Raw genomic sequence first — 17,751 nt, forward strand, 5'->3', positions numbered from 1 at the left:
TCTGACTGATGCAAGCAAACTTGAGGCAGTTCAGAGCCTTTAAAAAGCAAAAACAAGAAGTGTGGGCCCACTAAGTAATGTAATATGGTTTCATGCATGTGGTTTGGAAGGCAAAGGACTTTTTATGCTATTTAGGTACTTTTTATCATCTCTCTAAAAAAGCATGACTCACAGCTATCTACAGCCCTATCCCTGCCCTGCTGCAGCAACAGGGGCTCTGGGTCTCCTTCACTCCAAGTGCTGCTGAGCATCCATCCTGCTGCTGCCAGCCCCGCACCCAGGCACTCCCCAAGTTTCAAGCTAGCGCCAGACACAGCTTTTTCATCTTTGCACAGCAAGTGCCACGAGCAACTACAAAGTAGCAATCCCGGGGGTAACCTTTCAGTATCGTGGACATACAAGGAAGAAGCAAGCTACCTTGTAGCAGAGCCTGCCTGGTTCCTCCTGACACGGAGGGAAAGCAGGAAGAACAACTCCTGGAGATTTGCAAACATCTTCCAAAGGATTTTGTATTATTTCTTCCCTAAGGCGCCTCTCTTGTTTCTTCTTTTTTCTTAATTTATTTTTCATTTTTTTTAATCTAACTCCCAGAAGCTTTAGCAAATTAAACAGGAAGGAAAATCTAAGTTACAGCACAACCCAAAATTATGTTCATTTCCTATAGCTATTTATTTTCTACTCTGACTACATAACCTAACGTCAAAAAAGCATAAGACAGGACTTATGCTTGAGTGAAGCAACTCTGCTTCCCTGCTCACCAACACACCAAAGTTCTTTGTAAAACGCAAAAATGGATCAGTACAGATGACTTGATAGCAAAAGGTAAGAGAAAACTCCTGACGTATAAAAGATCTGGATTTTGGATTTCTTTTAACATAGAGACCTTGAATTTGAAGTTTTCTTGAGATGCAAGAAAGCAGTAGTCTTAACACGTGTTCTAAAGCCTCTGCTGCTGCCTTCTCATGGAATTGCTCTTACTTCTTAACAGCTCCATGTTTTTGAAGTTGTCAACGCATACCCGCTTCCTCAAAGAGGCAATTAATGTGCTATATGCAGATTTTTTGCCAAGTTTTTACAGATACATTTATTTAGAAGGGAAAGGAGCCCTCCCCAAATAAGATACTTCCTGCATTGTTTACTAATAATCTGTAACATTTCAATATTTGAAGGGAGCATATAAACAGGAGGGGGAACAACTGCTTACAAGGGTAGATAGTGATAGGATGAGGGGGAATGGTTTTAAACTGAGACAGGGGAGGTTCAGGTTAGATATTAGGAGGAAGATTTTCACACAGAGGGTGGTGATGCACTGGAACAGGCTGCCCAAGGAGGCTGTGGATGCCCCATCCCTGGAGGCATTCAAGGCCAGGCTGGATGTGGCTCGGGGCAGCCTGGGCTGCTGGTTGGTGACCCTGCACATAGCAGGGGGTTGAAACTAGATGACCTTAGAGGCCCTTTTCAACCCAGGCCATTCTATCATTCTGTGATAAAACTTAAGTTACAAAAGTCCACGCACTAACATCTCAACAACAAGCACAGGACAGCAGCAGTGGACTGGACTGCTAATAGTTTCTTTGTAGTGACAGCTAGGGAGAATAACAACACATCGTATCAGATCCTTACCTTTTCTTGAAGTAACTTGGAGGAAGCTGCATCACGATTTCCTTTTCCACCAGCAGTACTAAAATGAGACCATGGTAAAACGGCATTAAACGTTAAGGAATCTTCCAAGGCAAAATCTGGTTTCATAAAAATCTGAAACAGAGAAATAGAAGAAATAAATGCATCTCTCTTATCCGTACGTACTCCTTTCCAGTTTAACAGACATCCTGGTTCACAAAACGAACAGTGACCTTATTTGTTCATTTTTCAAAAGTCAAATTTTCTTTTATCAACTCAGACAAATTAGTTCTAGACCTTATAACTGATTTACTTCATACTTCAAAAGCTTGTACGATCTGACAAAGCATCATCTTCCTAGAATCTGAAGGAAGCTCCAAAACGACCTGTGTTATCAAGCACCCAAGATGATCAAATATCCTGAGCATGAAAGCATAGGTAACACTAAATTGCACATGTATCCCTAAAGGAGCAGTGCAAATATTCCTCAATAGCAGAGGCATCTTACTGCTGATATTCATGGAGCCTTAGTTTCCAGCAGACCAAAGATGCAGCCAGCTGCCCACATGCACCAAGTGCTGCTTGGGAAGGAACAGAGCCTGAAGCCCATCTCCTTTAGCACAGTACAACAAATGTACTGGTCTCTGAAAGGCTTGGTCGTGTTATTTTCACTTAACAAAACTACCACAGAGCTGGGGCACCCAGCTGGACAGCACTATCCCTTTCTCTGTTTATGAAGTGTAATTTTAATAGATTCAACACAGGCTATAGCATCCCACTATACTCAAACATTTTTGCTTATGGGACTTCAAACAATGCAGTGATTGCTGCTCAGCTGCATTCATAATCAGCATAATCATTCATAATCACAGAGGTGCTTTACTTGAGGATTAGAGGAGTGAAATCGACTGCTAATTTGTACACACTATGTAGTACCCAAAATTCTGCCAAGCCCTTCGGTTTCCCTTTCCTCCTGAAACACAGGATGGCTAATTTTGCCTAGCTCTAAACTTTTAACTATGAAAAGATTTTTTAAAATGGCACGTGTATCCTAAAATCATGGGAATCTATCTCAGGATTAAGATCAAGGAAACAAAACAAAGACAATAAGCAAAACAAACAGACTGTTCTTAATTTTGGTAAATTCTAAGTTCTAGAGATCCTCTCACTTCAATTAATTTGGACAAGTTTTCCACATACAAGAGATTACATTCATGTATTCAAGACTCTATGAGAAATTCTTATAAAAGCTTAGAGTTCAGAAAAACCATACCTTAGGTACTTGTTCCAGATCTGTCCTGGATTTATCTAAAATTAAGCAAAACACAAGTAGTCACTCATGAGCAAAGAACTGAAAACAATTCCTTGAACGCTATTAAATACTACAAGGAATTTTTCAGAACAAAAATGCCACACTCCTCACAGCGAGTAGACAGGTGACAGGGCCAGAAATTGAAACACTAGAGGCTCTGGCTGAATGTGAAAACATTTTTCACCAGGACAGTGAAGCAGGCTGTCCAGAGGCACTGCACACTCTCCATCCTTGAAGGTTTTAACAGCCTGACTGGGTAAAGCCCTGAGCAGCCTGGTCTGCCCACACAGCTGAAGTTGCATTAAGACAGCATTTGCACCAGTGCCCCTTCTAACCTGAATTATTCTGACTCTTTCAAGCATCCTGCTGTGTTTTGCAGTTTAGGTCTCGTGGTTAGAGTGTTCAAAGGTGTTCCTACTTGGCTGCTTTGGCAGTGAAAACATTAGTAGTACAAAGCAGTCTACTTTGGACCTCACATTCCATCATGCAGCGTTCAATCAGCTGCAAAGAGCCAGTAAAAGCCCATCTAACATTACCCCCATTTTGGTGATCCAAATCAAAGCTGCTCATAGAATGATTTGTGCACAGCACTAGGAGTGTGGATGCATAACAGCTGGCCAGAAGGATGAATAAGAGCTCAGGACTAAGTCTCAAGCACACCGAGCACATAGCACAGAAGCAGCCTTCTCTCTGAGGTAAGCTCCACTGAGCCTCGCATGGGATGAGCTAGTTGAGCTGGGAGAACGAGTACATTGCAGTGTAAAGTGAAGAATTTTAAAGCAATAGTGTCCATCTATCTTTGAGAAGTGTGGCAAACACCACATCAGCATTATCCCCCACATTTCCCTCACCTCTTTGTCACCTTACAGATATTGAAATACAGACCAACTCTTACACAACTAAAAGGCCTGGTCTTGTGGGCTGGAGTTAGGGGAAAACAGGCAATGCCAAAAAAAGAAACTACAACATCCAGAGCTTCAGATTACCTAATGATGCTTCAGTGAGGAATTGCCCATTTACACAAACCAGGAGCTCCCAGTTACTTTGGTGACAGAGTCATTTTCTTTCTCAAAACAAAAAACTCTTTCAAAATGAATTAAGCTAAGCCTGAAGAAGGAAATTCTATTTTACAGTATGTGCCACAAACAGACTGAGTCAGGGACAGCTGCTTCAAAAGAATGAGCCCAGAGAAACTCTACAGAAGGGTATCTTTATGCATGGAAAAGGAGGAAGAAAACTGATTGGAAGAACACCTTAATGAAGAGTAAACGTTTTTTGCTTTTTGCTGCATGACCCATGGATCATTTATACAGATGAGCCTGATCAAACAGTGATTGACAGATGAACCTTATGTTAACATTTTTGAGAAAACAGTTCAAAAGAAATTAAACGTTACAAACTTGCTACAGGTTACATTTTTTTTCCCTTTGTTTCTCTCCTTCCTTTAGCATTTATTAGCTGAACTATTTCTGAAAAGTTCAGAAATTCCACTTTGCTACAACTGCAGACACCAAAAAGCACTTTGCTAAAAGTGATCAGAGAAACACCTCTGCAGAGAAGCCCCTTCAGGTCCTGGTGGCCAACGAACTGACCGTGAGCCAGCAGTGCACCCTTGTGGCCAAGCATCCTGGGTTCCATTAGGAAGAACACTGCCTGCAGGCTGAGGGAAAGCAATCCTCCCTCTAAGCAGCACGGTGAGACAACATCTGGAACACCATGGCCAGTTCTGTGCTGCCCACTAGAAGATATGAACACACTGGCCTGTCATTGAACCCACTGCATAAAGTTGGAAGAGGGACCAGGGTGTATTCTGCATGAGGAGAGGCTCAGAGAGCTCAAACTGCTTAGCCTGGAAAAGCTCTTAGTAATGTTTATAAGTATCTGATGGACAGCTGTAAAGAAGTCAGACTCTTCATACGCCCAGTGATAAGACAAGAGGCAAAAAATACAAACTGAAACATGAAACATTTCATCTTTTACTCTGAGGGTGGCCAAACACTGAAAAAGACTGCCCAGCATGGTTACATAGCCTCCATCTGTAGAGATAATTAAAACCAAACTGGACAGAATACAAGGCAGCTGCCTTCAGTGACCCTGCTTGAGCAGGGGGTTTGGACCAGAGCATCCTCAGGCATGACTTCCCATCTCAGCCATTCTGGGATCCTCAAGGCAGACAAGCTGGGCTGGCCCGTTGCTGCTGCTCTTCTTTGCAAAGAAATTTGATGCAATGGTTTCAGCTGATCTTAAACAAAAGAAAGTCAAAAATACTGCCAAGGACTAATGACCTGCCAAGAAAGAAATTATGAGCAGGTCTCACAAGCATTTCGACCTATCAAATATCAGCAGCCATCATGAATGAGCCTGGTCAATTATGGCTGGGTTTTCAATTATTGTTACAAAGCAATCACCAGCAGCTATTTTTGCACATGAAGCCTACGAGCAAGTGAAGGAAATAATCAGTGTGTTACAGAATTCATGAAAGAAATGACTTTTTAATGATTAAAAGAAGGCTCTGACTGTACCATAGGTGTGTAATAGAGTCCTGTCGAAGGTATCTTTAGAAGGACAAATATTCTTGCATCTTTCATGAACTTTCTCTCTCTGTAAAACAGAAAATACATTAAAAGAATTACTCTAAGAAGTTAAAAAAAATACTTCTTCTCTGAAACAGAACATTTTCAGGGAAATACAGTGCATTCTGCTAAATAATTCTGAAAGTTGTGCAGTAGTGTTTCTTTCCCTCTTAAAAACTCAGATGATGTTTGTCAGGTGAAAGGACTGAAAAGTTCAACCTGTGATACTGAAAAGCCACAACAGCCTCTCTATGTAAGGAGATAAAACAATAGATCAATGTAATGACAACACTCATCTGCTGTCTGATCTAGACATCACACTAACACACAATAAATGCTTTTGCATTGCTAGTTCACCCAGCTGAAGCCAAATATCTTGGTTTGTCATGCTGAGCTTCAAATTTTATCTACAGGTACAATCAACACTGGTGACCACAGCAATTAGAAATTGCACTTCTGAAGACCACCAGTGTTAGCTGGATCTCTGCTAGAAGCTAGGTCATGCTTCAGTTCCCTCTTCCCAAAACCTTCTTTGCTTTGCAGTCACTGCATTCATTACACGTTAATTTTAACAGATGAGCTGTTAAGTATTTTAGGTGTTGAATGTGTGAACAAATGGCACTAAAGACAATTCTCTTTCACATACTGCAACTACTATTTACACAGCTAACACCTCCTGTAACTCATTCTCTAACAGCAGAAAATTAAGAAAAAGCTACAAACCAAGGAAGCAGAAAACAGTGGGAGACTTCTGTATGTTCTTTCAGCTCAGGAAAGAAATAAAGAAAAAGAATGTTACTACATACTTACTGACACCTGTATTTTAAAGAGTTTTTAGAAGTCTCCTACTGGCCCTGGCATCCTTAGATGTAGCTTAAAATTTCCTGTTACAAAAGAAATCATCAAGATAATAGTTTAACAGGTTCATGTATGAATTTTTACATTGGAGATTCTTAAAAAAAATAATAATAATTCTTGCAGCACGTAGTTATGCTCTAGATTTGATTCAAAGGTCTGAAAATGTTGAGCTGTAAAGCTCACACACAAAAGAATCCCTACAGAAAAAGGATTAATAATCAGAAAGAACTGACATAACTGTAAGCCCTGGCACAGAGTACAGCATTCAGAAATACAAAAGAAAAAACACGGCATTGTCTAGAGAGAATTCAGACATTTCTCACTCTAAGAATAATGAGATAAAACAAGAAACACCTGATGGAAAGTCAACAAGCACTGGAGAACAAATTAATCATCAGCTAACTGTATGATGCACTACTAACAGGGACAATCTCTAATCAGGAGGGGGTTCTCACATCTCTTTCTAGTACTACATGCATCTGACTTTGGGTTCTTACCGGAGCGATTTCCTGTTGGTATAATGCAAAATGTTCCTTGGTGATCTGTGGGAGGTAGAATGAAGGCGTGACTTCAGTGTCCACAAAGTCCACTCCCCATGTTTTTGTAAAGAAATCAGATTCCCTTTTTGCTAACCTAGGATCATTTAGTGCTGCTGGGAGATTGACTTTGGAATGATAAATAGTCCATCTGTGCTGATCCGCAACTAGAGACGGGCTGTCACATAAACTACTGGCATCTCCTGCAGCACAAAAGACAAGACAGTTCGTTAAGCTGAGAAACTGAAAGCCATAGTTTTTGTTAAAATGTGGTTCCTAAGCAAACTGTGTTCTAACAGTTACACAATGGATCAGAATTACCTACACAAAAGACACATTACATCTCCATTTCTCCCAGCACTGAGATATTTCTTCCATCAGATTAATCAGTACAAGTTTTGAACACAATAACAAACCCACACCACCAGCTCAACACCGTTAAGTTACACCAAACAGACAGGAATCTAATCACTTAAGACAATTTTTTCCACTATCTCAACTGATTACTTGATCAGAAATAGTTCAAATCCATTTGAATTATATTCTGCAATTCTTAAGATCCCATCCTAGCTTGGTATAACACAGCAGCTATAACTTTGGTTGGTGTTATGACACTGCTAGGGACTTATTACAGAGGTACAGACAGGTTTGTCTTTTGCTTCCCACTGCAAGAGGGCTCTGTGTATTCCCAAGAAGTAAAGCAGCTGGGCTGCAAGCACGCTGGGTAGGTCTGCTACAGGCTCCCACAGAATATACCTTCTTTTGGCATGTGGTACAGTACAGTGTATGATCACCCTCAAAAGATCCTACATATCGTGTGGAGATCTAATTAGAAGCTGCAAGTGGGAAGGCTCTTCCATTGCTCCAAAGGGAGCCGGGTGGTATACAGCAGAATGATGGCATACTTTGAAATAAGACCAGAGCTTATTACGCTACACCCAGAATACAGCAATATTTGACTGAAGAATTGAAAGGGGATTTCTGAGTTCACAAATTTAATCGCATTTTCACTGTCTTTGCCCACCAACGTTACCTGTAGGCTCCTTGGGACACACATCAGGCAGTGACTGCACGGGCTGGAAGCGTTTTGCAACATCCTTTTCCTTTTTAAAGAAAGCATCGCTGCTGTTTGGCTGAGGCACTGGTGAAGAACTGTGGCTTGATGCCATTGCATAAAATCACCACTTGATAAAAGCTAAATGAGAAACAATAAACATCCAGGCTTCAATGAAGTTACATAGAAAAACATTTTAAAGACAAAACCAGAAGGCAGAACGCAACTTCACAGCCCGTTTCCTCCCCTGCCCTCAGGAATGAAGGTTAATTCAATAAATGCAGACACAATAAATGTTAACAGCAACAGCAGCAGAAATCTTTCAGGCACTTCGGCCTTCCCGTTGCCAGAACTACTGCAGTTCCAGCACACACTCTCAGGGTACATCTCCCTGGGAGATAGCAGGGAGCTTGAGTAAACAGCCCAGCCTTGTATGTGGGCACGGAGCTGCTGCCTGCACCTGTCATCCTGCAGCTGCTCCATGCTGACTCAGTAGCCAACTGCAGAACTACTGCAGGTGTGCGAGCTCACCAAAACCTCCCCATCATGCACAGCTCAGAGGCACTGATCCGAAACCTCCCCTCTCAAGGGAAATAAACACATCTTGCAAGATCTTGGTATTTAACTACCAACTTCTAACAGCATCACTTACACTGCAGCAAAACTCTTTTGGAAAAAAAAAATAATTCCTCTTTCTAAACTAGGCTGGAAGCATCCTGCAAAACAATTCTAAGGTTGAGCTAAGATACACAGCGCTAGGAGAGCACCCAATGAGCAGGAGCACAAAGCAACAAGCACTGCAGCAGGAATGCTGGTCAGGCATCCGGCCATCTGCACTTATAGCAGATAGAATCATAGAATGGCCTGGGCTGAAAAGGACCACAATGATCATCTAGTTTGAATCCTCTGCTATGTGCAGGGTCACCAACCACCAGACCAGGCTGCCCAAAGCCACATCCAGCCTGGCCTTGAATGCCTGATAGACATGTGCCTTACTTCTTTCTGCTGCCAACATGGTAAACACGCTTCTGTGTGCCATAAGTGACCACTGAAGAGGTGAAAACAGCTCAGCAGAACCCTTTCCATAAGTGTGCAGAGGAGCAGGAACCCTACCTCCTCCTCTTCAGGGGAGCAGTGGTTGTTTCCTATGTAGTCAGTACAGAATTTACTAGTTGAGATAGAGAATGGGAGCACAAAGGGAAGTGTGGGTGTAGTAATCTGCCACACCTTCCTTAGACAACATCAGTCCCTCTCCCCAAAACATCCCAAAGAGAACTCTGTTACTACTTCTGTTAGAGGGCGTGTGTTCTTATGCTCTTCCCTTGACACTCTCAACCCATATTCTTTGTTTGTGAAGCTCTTCTCTAATGGAACGGCTTAGGTTGAAGGGACCTCAAGGATCAAGTTCCAGCTCCCCTGCAGGGAGGGTTGCCAAGCACTGCATCAGAGCTGCTTCAAAGTCCTGCACTGGCAGGTTTTCTCCCCAGAAGAGCCTCCGTAACACGACTCAAGGTCTGCCCTAGCCAGACACATGAGAAGCTAAAGCCATTTGTAGGAAGCACTGAAAACCTTCACTCTTGCTCTCGAGTCTTCAATTAAGTTTCTATCCTTTCTCTGTAACAAAGTACTGCTCCAAATAATATCCTACCATGTGACTTGTCTGAAGCACATAAAATGCCTCGGCCACAACGCTAACTGCATTATGCTAGGGCAAGATTTAAAGTAAACACAAAGGTCAATGTAACACTGAAGACAAGTTCGGTACTTACAAGTTTTCAGACACAAACTACTTTGGTACAGGCATTTTTATTGCTCATCACCCTAAAGCATTCACATTGCCTTTACATACTGACAAACTCTTCAAACAGAGCGAAAAGAGAACAATGAAATGTCAATGCAAGCAGTAACCTTCATACTATTGAGTGGCTTTCAACAAGATACAAAGATTCACAGACAGAGAAGCCTTCTTAAGTGGCTAGCAATACGATGCTGCACTAAATTATTCATAGTTAGCAGCTATTCTGGTAGACTCATAAGTCAGGGCTTTATGGATAATTAACCTTCTGAACAGCCGCGTTTGCACAGAAATAAACCGATCTGTACTGCCAAAGCCAGGCATCCCTCAAACTGCAGTCCTTACAGTAGGAGGCATTGCTTCAAAGAGAGGGAGAGAAGACAACTGGACACAGTTACCAGCATTAAAACTAAATTACAAAGGGAAACGTGAGAAGTCCAGGTGAAGGCACACACCCTGCCCCACACCCCAACCCCTTAACCGTCAGACCAATGAAAAACACAGTTTCACTTGCTCACTCACACATCTTTCTTGGTGCTATCCAGCTAAAGACTTCACAGACAAACGGATTTATAACCAGCTGTCTGAATGAGCATTTTAAAGTGTGGTGAAAGACAAATCTGCTGATTTAAAGGAACAGGAAACAGTGATGTTCAATGTTAACACAGAACTAAACTGCTGCAGACCTGAACCCTTCCAGCCTGCCATGCAGGTGCACTGCAGCTAACCAGAGCTACCTCATAAAGCTGTGAGCAGGAATTATGCAGTGGGAGCCCTCTGAGCCTCCTGCTTAGAACAGCATAGGTGCAGCAATAGGAATGTGTGTCTGGGTAACAACGACCTCAGTTTTTAAGTGGCATATGATTAGAACTGTGTTAGATTAACTCTGTTCTCTCCAGTAATCACCATAATTTACTCACGTTTTGTCTAGCAACACACATTAAACTAACACAATCAAAAAACCGAGGGGATCAGATCCCGGGGTAACAATGGAAATACTCACAGGATTAGAGCTACATTTGCTACGCTCCTGCAAGATATTAAAGCTATTCTGTGCTCACTGCATTAACTCCCTTAAAGGATGACATAAAATTACACCTGCTACCTATCCTTACTGCCTGAACACAGTCATGCAGCGTGGAATAAAACGTCAGATGATATATGACCAATGCTTGGCTGCTGTGCAGTCAGCAAAGCAAGAGACCTGAGCAGTCAGCAGTACCTTAAACACATCAACTCTGAGAAGTGCTGTGATGACTCCTCTATGAGTTCAGTTTCACCACAAAGCTCTCAGCACTTAGAAGAGCACAACAAACAACACGACTTCTGAGTGTTACTCAGAAGTAATTGCACAGAACGGCTGTAGCTCCTGTGCACCTGTTGGTTGGTTATTTTTTTTTTAGAACTATTAATATTTGCATGAAGTTCCTCAGAAACTGCCTCTCCATATTCTAAGGGCTACTCATGCTGTTTCTGATATGGTAAGATTTGAAGCATCCAGTACACACACTACACGACAAGAGGCACAAACTACACCTCACCTATCCATGGTTAGCTTTGTTCTCAGGTCTCCTCATTTTCTGGCAGCATTCCATTACTACTATTGAGCAGTTTTCTATTTGCTACTTAAGGTAACTGCTTTTTTTGGGTTGATTGTTTCTGCTAGCTATCTTCACATGCACACATTTGAGTTTGTAAAGCCACAATGTATACCAACAACACAAATTAGAATGTATGAAACCAGCACAATTTCTACAAGGAAGGGAAGGAAGTAGTAATTTCTCCTTTATCTACACACTACCTCCCAAATGCTACTAACAGCAGCTTCAACTTTAGCTGGCAGTTTTGATCAGCTGGTGCTACACAGCGCACCTGAGAGCTTACTAACTCCAGATACCTCCCCAGTTCAGAGAACCTGATCTCCAAACCCTGTTTTGGTCACGAAAACAGTAACAACTGAGAGGAGACACTAAGCACCCAGGGCTTCAAGCTAACCACACAACACTGAGCAAGTTCTCCTTTAAGTATTCCACATCACTCAAGATGAGAGACACTCATATAACACCACCAGGTACCTCTGATCAATATGCTCTGCTCCCAAAGGTGAGCTGAGAAGTTTCTCATTGGGAATGAATGCCACATTACAGCTGCTGCTGCCTTCCATCGCTTTGTCTGGCAACTATAGAGTGGAATCAAAACATTTTCAGGTGCTGCTCTGGCTCACTAATGCCTTTTGGAGTAGAAAACCATCAGAAGCTGCTCACAATTCATGTTAAAGCAAAACATTTCCTTTCCAGAAGTCATAAATACTGGAGATGCTGCCTAAGGAAAAGGATACCTGAAATATAACTGAAAGGGAAGAAAGCAGCAGGGACTGTTTCTGGGACCCAGCAGTGTGTTTCTTATTGGTCCAGTCAGTGTATTTACACTGTCCCCAGAACTGTAGGTTTTCCACTCCATTATTATACAGCCTTTTATTAAATCAGCAGGATTTAACTTTGTAACAAGAAAGCCATCACAGGAGTTAAGTACAAACCACCTTTGCAAGACAGTGTGCAGCAGCCTAGATTAATGCAAGCTATATCTTTCAACCAGCTAATTCCTTGGACTGAGATTTCCACGCTTGCCCATGTACCTCAAGACAGACATCTCTTCCAGTGAAGGAGCCGAGAGTTAGCTTTCAGCTAAAAGGTTTAAGCAGTTCCAGAGAATAAGGGTAAGGCAGTGCGAGCTGTTCTACTAACTCAAGCACTTTCTGAATACTTATCTACATCCTAGGCTTTCAGAGCAAGCAGTAGATTGTCAGGGAGGTGGCAAGGTGGGAGTCAGAGGAGAGCTGTGACTTGTACCCACGCCAAATCAACCCCGTTTGGTGGGCCTTTTAACAGCTCTCTTCCTTGTACAACTTGGAGAGGAGTCTGTGTCAGCCCAGCCTTCCTGAATGCCCAATAAATAGACACGTATTTCTAGTCAGACACACGAGTGTACCTCGGCACATTCCACACAACTTCTAATAGTATCCCTAATCTCATCCTCCTAGACTGAAGGAACACCTTCCCTGCACAAGTGGTGACCACCCAGATTAGCTTCATGGGAATTTGGTCAACAAAAGGAACAAAAGGAGCTTGACAGGGAAACCATGTATCAGCTGTCAGCTCCACTCACCCAGATGTGCTGTCACAATCCAGCATGTTCTGCATTGCCTTGGGCTGTGCTGAACCACGCCATGTTACCTTCCAGCATCCCATGTACCGGGACCATATAACAGCAAGAGCACTCACTCACTCTGCCATCTCAAAGGGCTTCCCTCACGTGGGGAAACAGGCAAGAAAAAAGGAACCTGACTTTAGGAAAGCACTGTGGGTGGATTACAAGGCCAGGGCAAAACAGCACCTGATTTTCATACTGTGATACTTTGTACAGGTTTCTTTTGCCCTCTCAGCTGAAATCACTGATAAACATTATCCCCAAAAGCCCCTGTCACTGAGTAGTCTATGGTTGTTTGAGTGCACTACTCACTAATTATTCAGAATAATACACAAGTGTACACATTTTGTTAAAAGTTTGAAAGAGAGGTATCTCCCTATAGACAAACCATCTCTGAAGCCGTTATTTCACAGTTCTCCAGGTACTAAATGAAACAAATTAAATGGAACATCTGTGCTATATCCAATGCACCAAATGCATTTCTTCTCATCCGGAAACCTAGTTTCCCAAGGAAGAAAACTAATTTGAAGTCAGAAGGCAGCTTCTGCACTTCAGGAGGAACAGACTTTCCTACAGCTATTTAGGTCAGTATGCGTCAAGTTCTTCAATGCCAGGAGCAGCAGAATCATGCAGAAAAAAAAATTAAGAAAGCAGTAAAAAATATGTGTATCAGACAAGAGAAGGTCTCGTGGCTATTTGCCCACCCTATCACAAAAGAAGGGAGCAAAATCCCTTTGTACTCTTCTTTTCAGGCATCAGCATTACAGTACGCATCGCCTCCTGCAAAATGGTGAGAAAAGCATCTCATCCAGCTCCGCAGAGGTATGTACAGCTGAACGCAGATCAAGGAGCCCCAGCAGGCACTCCAGCTAGAAGCCTCTCAAAGGCAGAGGCTGTGGAGTGGTGACATTTTGAGGAGAGGCAGAAATGCACCAAGCAAAAATGGTAACGCTAAGGTTCTGACTTCCCAAAAGGAGTCTGACAGAAAATCGTGGTGATTTGTGTCAGCAGCAAGTTTCCCAGCACAGGCTTTCCCCTTGCTATCTGCAGCAGAGTTATGTTCAATTCATTAACCTGAAACTAATGTTCTAGCAATCTGATTTTTCATGAGAATGACATCTTTCCAAAGCCATATCAAAGCCCTAAACAACCGCAAGCAGCTATGCAATAGCCAATCAAGAATATTTAACAATCCTGATGCTATGCAAAACAGCTGCAAACAAGGATTATCCAAAAGCAGGCATCATACTTTGTAGTAAGCCTTATTAAGCAAGCCTGATACAGGATGCCAGCCGGCCTGCAGGAGGCAGGAAGCCATTCTGCAGGGCAAGTGTGCGGCAAACACGACCACTGAAATTTTGCCTTGGGGAGCCTCAGGAAGTGCCACCGTGTTTGTTTATAGTTCTCATAAGCGTTAAGAGTGGCCCGACAGATCAAAACCAAAAGGATCACCTCACCATTTCCTTTTCATTCCTCAGAGCGTCCCCCTACAAGACAAGTAAATATTTCCGTAGTGATAAAAAAGTCTGGGAATGCTACAATTAGAATTCCTAAAATTGAAAGCAAAGTCTTACTTCGCTGTTCACAGGAATCGTGTAATATCAATGGACACTTCCTACAACACTGCAAAGCACCTGATAAGCTACTCCAACAACCATTTCTTGGCCACTTAGGCTGTGAATTGAGGGATGAGTTTGTGCTTCTTTCTGTGCTCTAAGATGAGCCTCAAAGCCGAAATACCCTAGCATTTTCTCTATCCAAAGATGAGCATTTTGGAACATCTGGTCAGAAAATGAGTTTGACATTTTTGAGTAAGAGGAAAATACATTAATGATTCTTCTCCTTTTGAAGAGAATCCTCAGATTATTTTAAAACCTAACACCTAGGTAAGACTGATGCAAAGAGCTGAAGACACAGAATCTACAATGCGTCGTATTTGCTCAGACATAATCATACGTAGCCCCAGAAAGATTTAAAGATATAAGCAAAACATCCATACATGCTCATCCTTTCTCTATGCTTTATTCAAAAAACAACAGCAGGAGGAATTAACAAAATGAAGCTTAAATAAAATAACAATAATAAAAACTGTAAAATGAGCTAAAAAAAAAAAAAAAATAGAAGAAAAAAAGATACAGAAATCAAAAGCAAAACTGAGCCTCCCAACAGGGAAGAATGCAAGCCCTGGAGCATAGGGCATTTGTTGCCCTTCACTCTTCTCCTGAAGAGACACACAGTTCCTCATTTCCCCAGAAGTGTGAGAAGGGAAAGCAGAAGTGGCTTTCACACCAAGCTGCTGCCCCAAAAGAAACGATACCTACACAGTTCCATTTCCCAACTTCTTCCTACTCAAACTGACAGGGAGAAAGTCTGCAGGCTGGGTTCTCAATCTACCCTCTCTGACTCCTCTGAGACTTCTCAAGGAAATGTTTCTGTTCAACACACATCCCTTTCTCTTCCCATGAAGCTCATGCTGCCAACAGCAAGACAAAATTTCTCTGTATACGCACCAAACTTCTACCACAGAGAAATTGGTTGCTGAAGACCTAAGGACACGCAGGAGAGATGTTCCCAGATATTACTGGGGAACAGGATGGGAAAGGCCGATCTCCCTCCCAGCACACAGACTGCAGGCCTCATTGGAGAGGCTGCCCACACAACGCACAGTGGCTTTTGCTTAGAGAGCTGCAGACCTCCTGTCTATTACTTCATCTTTGGCATTGTTTTCCTACCCAAAAGAAGCACTGTCTTACTTCCAAAGGATTTCAATGGAGCAACTATAGCTTTTGTATATGCTACAGTTTGTGAAACTGTCACACAGGCTCTCAGACTGGAGAATTACTGCAGCCACTACAACAATTAACGTACTGCAGTCAGAGCGTTTAGTAAGAACACAGCTTCATAGGGATACAAAGCAGCTGTGGATGCACAGGGCAATCGTGGTTACACTTCAGGATCCTCATTTCATAGGTCACCTTCTCGTGGAGGACTCCCTCAGAGGGTAAAGTCATCACACCACCTGCATCTTAAAACTCTCAAAAGCATGCATGCAAATCTCTCAGACATTTTGCTGTACTTTACAAGTTTGAGACTACTCAGTGTTCTAGAACGGAAATCCTAAGTGTTTATAGAATATAAGGAAAAAGGATGAGGAAAATCAACGAAACGGTAAGGTCAGAACTGGATGTCACAGAGAAAGTTAATGTTTGGTTGAGAGTACAGGTGGTCAGTCTTTGACAGACACATCAAACTATGTCCCTCTCAACCAGACTTCCCGCTGCCAAGGTGGGAAAGGGAAGAACCTTTATTTCTCCACAATTCTATCACAGAACCGCAGAGCCATTCAGGTTGGAAAAGACCTTCAGGATCGCCAGGTCCGAGCATCCACCCGACCTACAGAGCCCCGCTGCCACATCACATCCCTCAGCGCAACAACAGAGGGGCAAGCGACCGAGATCCCGGTTCGGAGAGGTGTTTGGGAAGAGGCGAACGAGAACGGCGCTCCCCGTGCCGTCCCCCAGGCTGCACATGAGGGCGGCCATTCCCGAGCAGACCCACCGCACCGCCCGCACCTCGGTGAAAACACTCCCGGAGCACCTGAAGGAGGCCGTCGTCATATCTCTGCCGGTTGCATCATACGAGAACCGCCCGCCGCCGTGGCTGCGAGGCAGCCGAGGACCTGAGGGGAGAAGCCCCCGTTAGAGCCCGGCACGTCCCCGCGGGGCAAACCTCCCCACGACCGCCCCGTTCCCGCTCCGCGGTTGCCATGGAAATACGAAATAGATATTTAGGGAGGAAGGGATCCGCGCGGTTTCCCCCGCACCCCCACGGCCAGGCCCCGCGCTCCGCCAGCGCCCGCCCGCCCAGCCGGGTCCGGGGCCGCCCAGACAAAGGGCTCCGGGGGGGCGTTCAACTTTCCCGGCCGCTGCCGAGAGCGGCCGCCGGACCCCCCCTCGCCTCGGGAGGCGGCCGTGTGGGCGGCCCGGCGCCGGGCGGCCGGCCGGGGCTCCCCGCTGCCTACCTGCGGCCTACTGCGCGCCGCCGCGCCGACACGTCGCTCCCCGGCGCAGGAAGCGGCCCGGGCGGCGGCACGGAGGCGCGGCGGTACGGCGGCGGGAGGAGCCCGGGCGCCGCCTCTCCCTCCCCGCCGCCCGGAGGAGGAGCCGCAGACGGCGGAAGGGGCCGCCCCCGGCCGGGGATGGCCCCAGGGTGTCCCTGCGGCGGCCGCCGCCGTGGCCGCGCTGCCGTTCGGGGGCCCCGCGGCGCCGTGCCGGGCTCGGGCGCGATGCCGCCGCCGCCCTGCTCGCGGGCGGCCCCGCGGCTCGGCGTGCGGTCAGACTTGCATTTTGGACGCTGATTCCGCAGCGGGTCGCCAAAGCCGCGTCGGGGAGAGTCGGATTGGCGATTAAAGAAACGTTCTTGGCCCCGCGTGGCGCTGGAACGGCCCTCCCGGCAGCGGGCACGGCCCCGAGCCGCCGGCCTCGGTTCGGACGGTGCTCTCGCAAACCGCGTTTAACGTTCAGCCGCTGCTGAACTCGGGATAGCCTACAAAATACAGGGCGTCCTGATAAACGTCCTGATCAAACGCTAACGCGGGTCTAACGTTCGGAAGGTATCACAGTGCAGGGCCGCTCGAGGCTCCGGTTAATTAATGGCGGTCATTCCCTTGGTATTAAGGAGCAAAGAGGCAGGTGGACGTGTCACCGTGGGCTGATGGCCACGGAAGTGCGTCGGTGGAAGTTCACACCCTGCACGCACCACGCCTGCCCCTCTGCTGGCATGAAGCGCTGTTTGTT

At 44.7% G+C, this 17,751-nt stretch overlaps 1 protein-coding gene across 2 annotated transcripts in view; it reads right to left on the bottom strand.

Annotated features, from left to right (window-relative positions):
* The window catches only part of VPS54 (VPS54 subunit of GARP complex), a 43,705-nt gene extending 27,071 nt beyond the window's left edge, over positions 1 to 16,634 (bottom strand). Inside the window, exons 1-6 of one of the 2 annotated variants that reach the window (XM_042887341.1) lie at positions 16,553 to 16,634; positions 7,933 to 8,094; positions 6,861 to 7,102; positions 5,455 to 5,533; positions 2,894 to 2,928; positions 1,624 to 1,755 (exon numbers count right to left, since the gene is read on the bottom strand). In XM_042887341.1, the coding sequence (XP_042743275.1) occupies positions 1,624 to 1,755; positions 2,894 to 2,928; positions 5,455 to 5,533; positions 6,861 to 7,102; positions 7,933 to 8,068 (624 nt within the window). In that variant the 5' untranslated portion in view covers positions 8,069 to 8,094; positions 16,553 to 16,634. Of the gene's footprint in view, positions 1 to 1,623; positions 1,756 to 2,893; positions 2,929 to 5,454; positions 5,534 to 6,860; positions 7,103 to 7,932; positions 8,095 to 16,527 lie in introns of both variants that reach the window. The other variant, XM_042887331.1, reaches the window with a different exon arrangement.
* Between the last annotated feature and the right edge of the window lie 1,117 nt (positions 16,635 to 17,751).

Source organism: Lagopus leucura, unplaced genomic scaffold (genome assembly GCF_019238085.1).
Source record: "Lagopus leucura isolate 7727_CA_CO unplaced genomic scaffold, USGS_WTPT01 Super-Scaffold_73, whole genome shotgun sequence".
Lineage (NCBI taxonomy): Eukaryota > Metazoa > Chordata > Aves > Galliformes > Phasianidae > Lagopus > Lagopus leucura.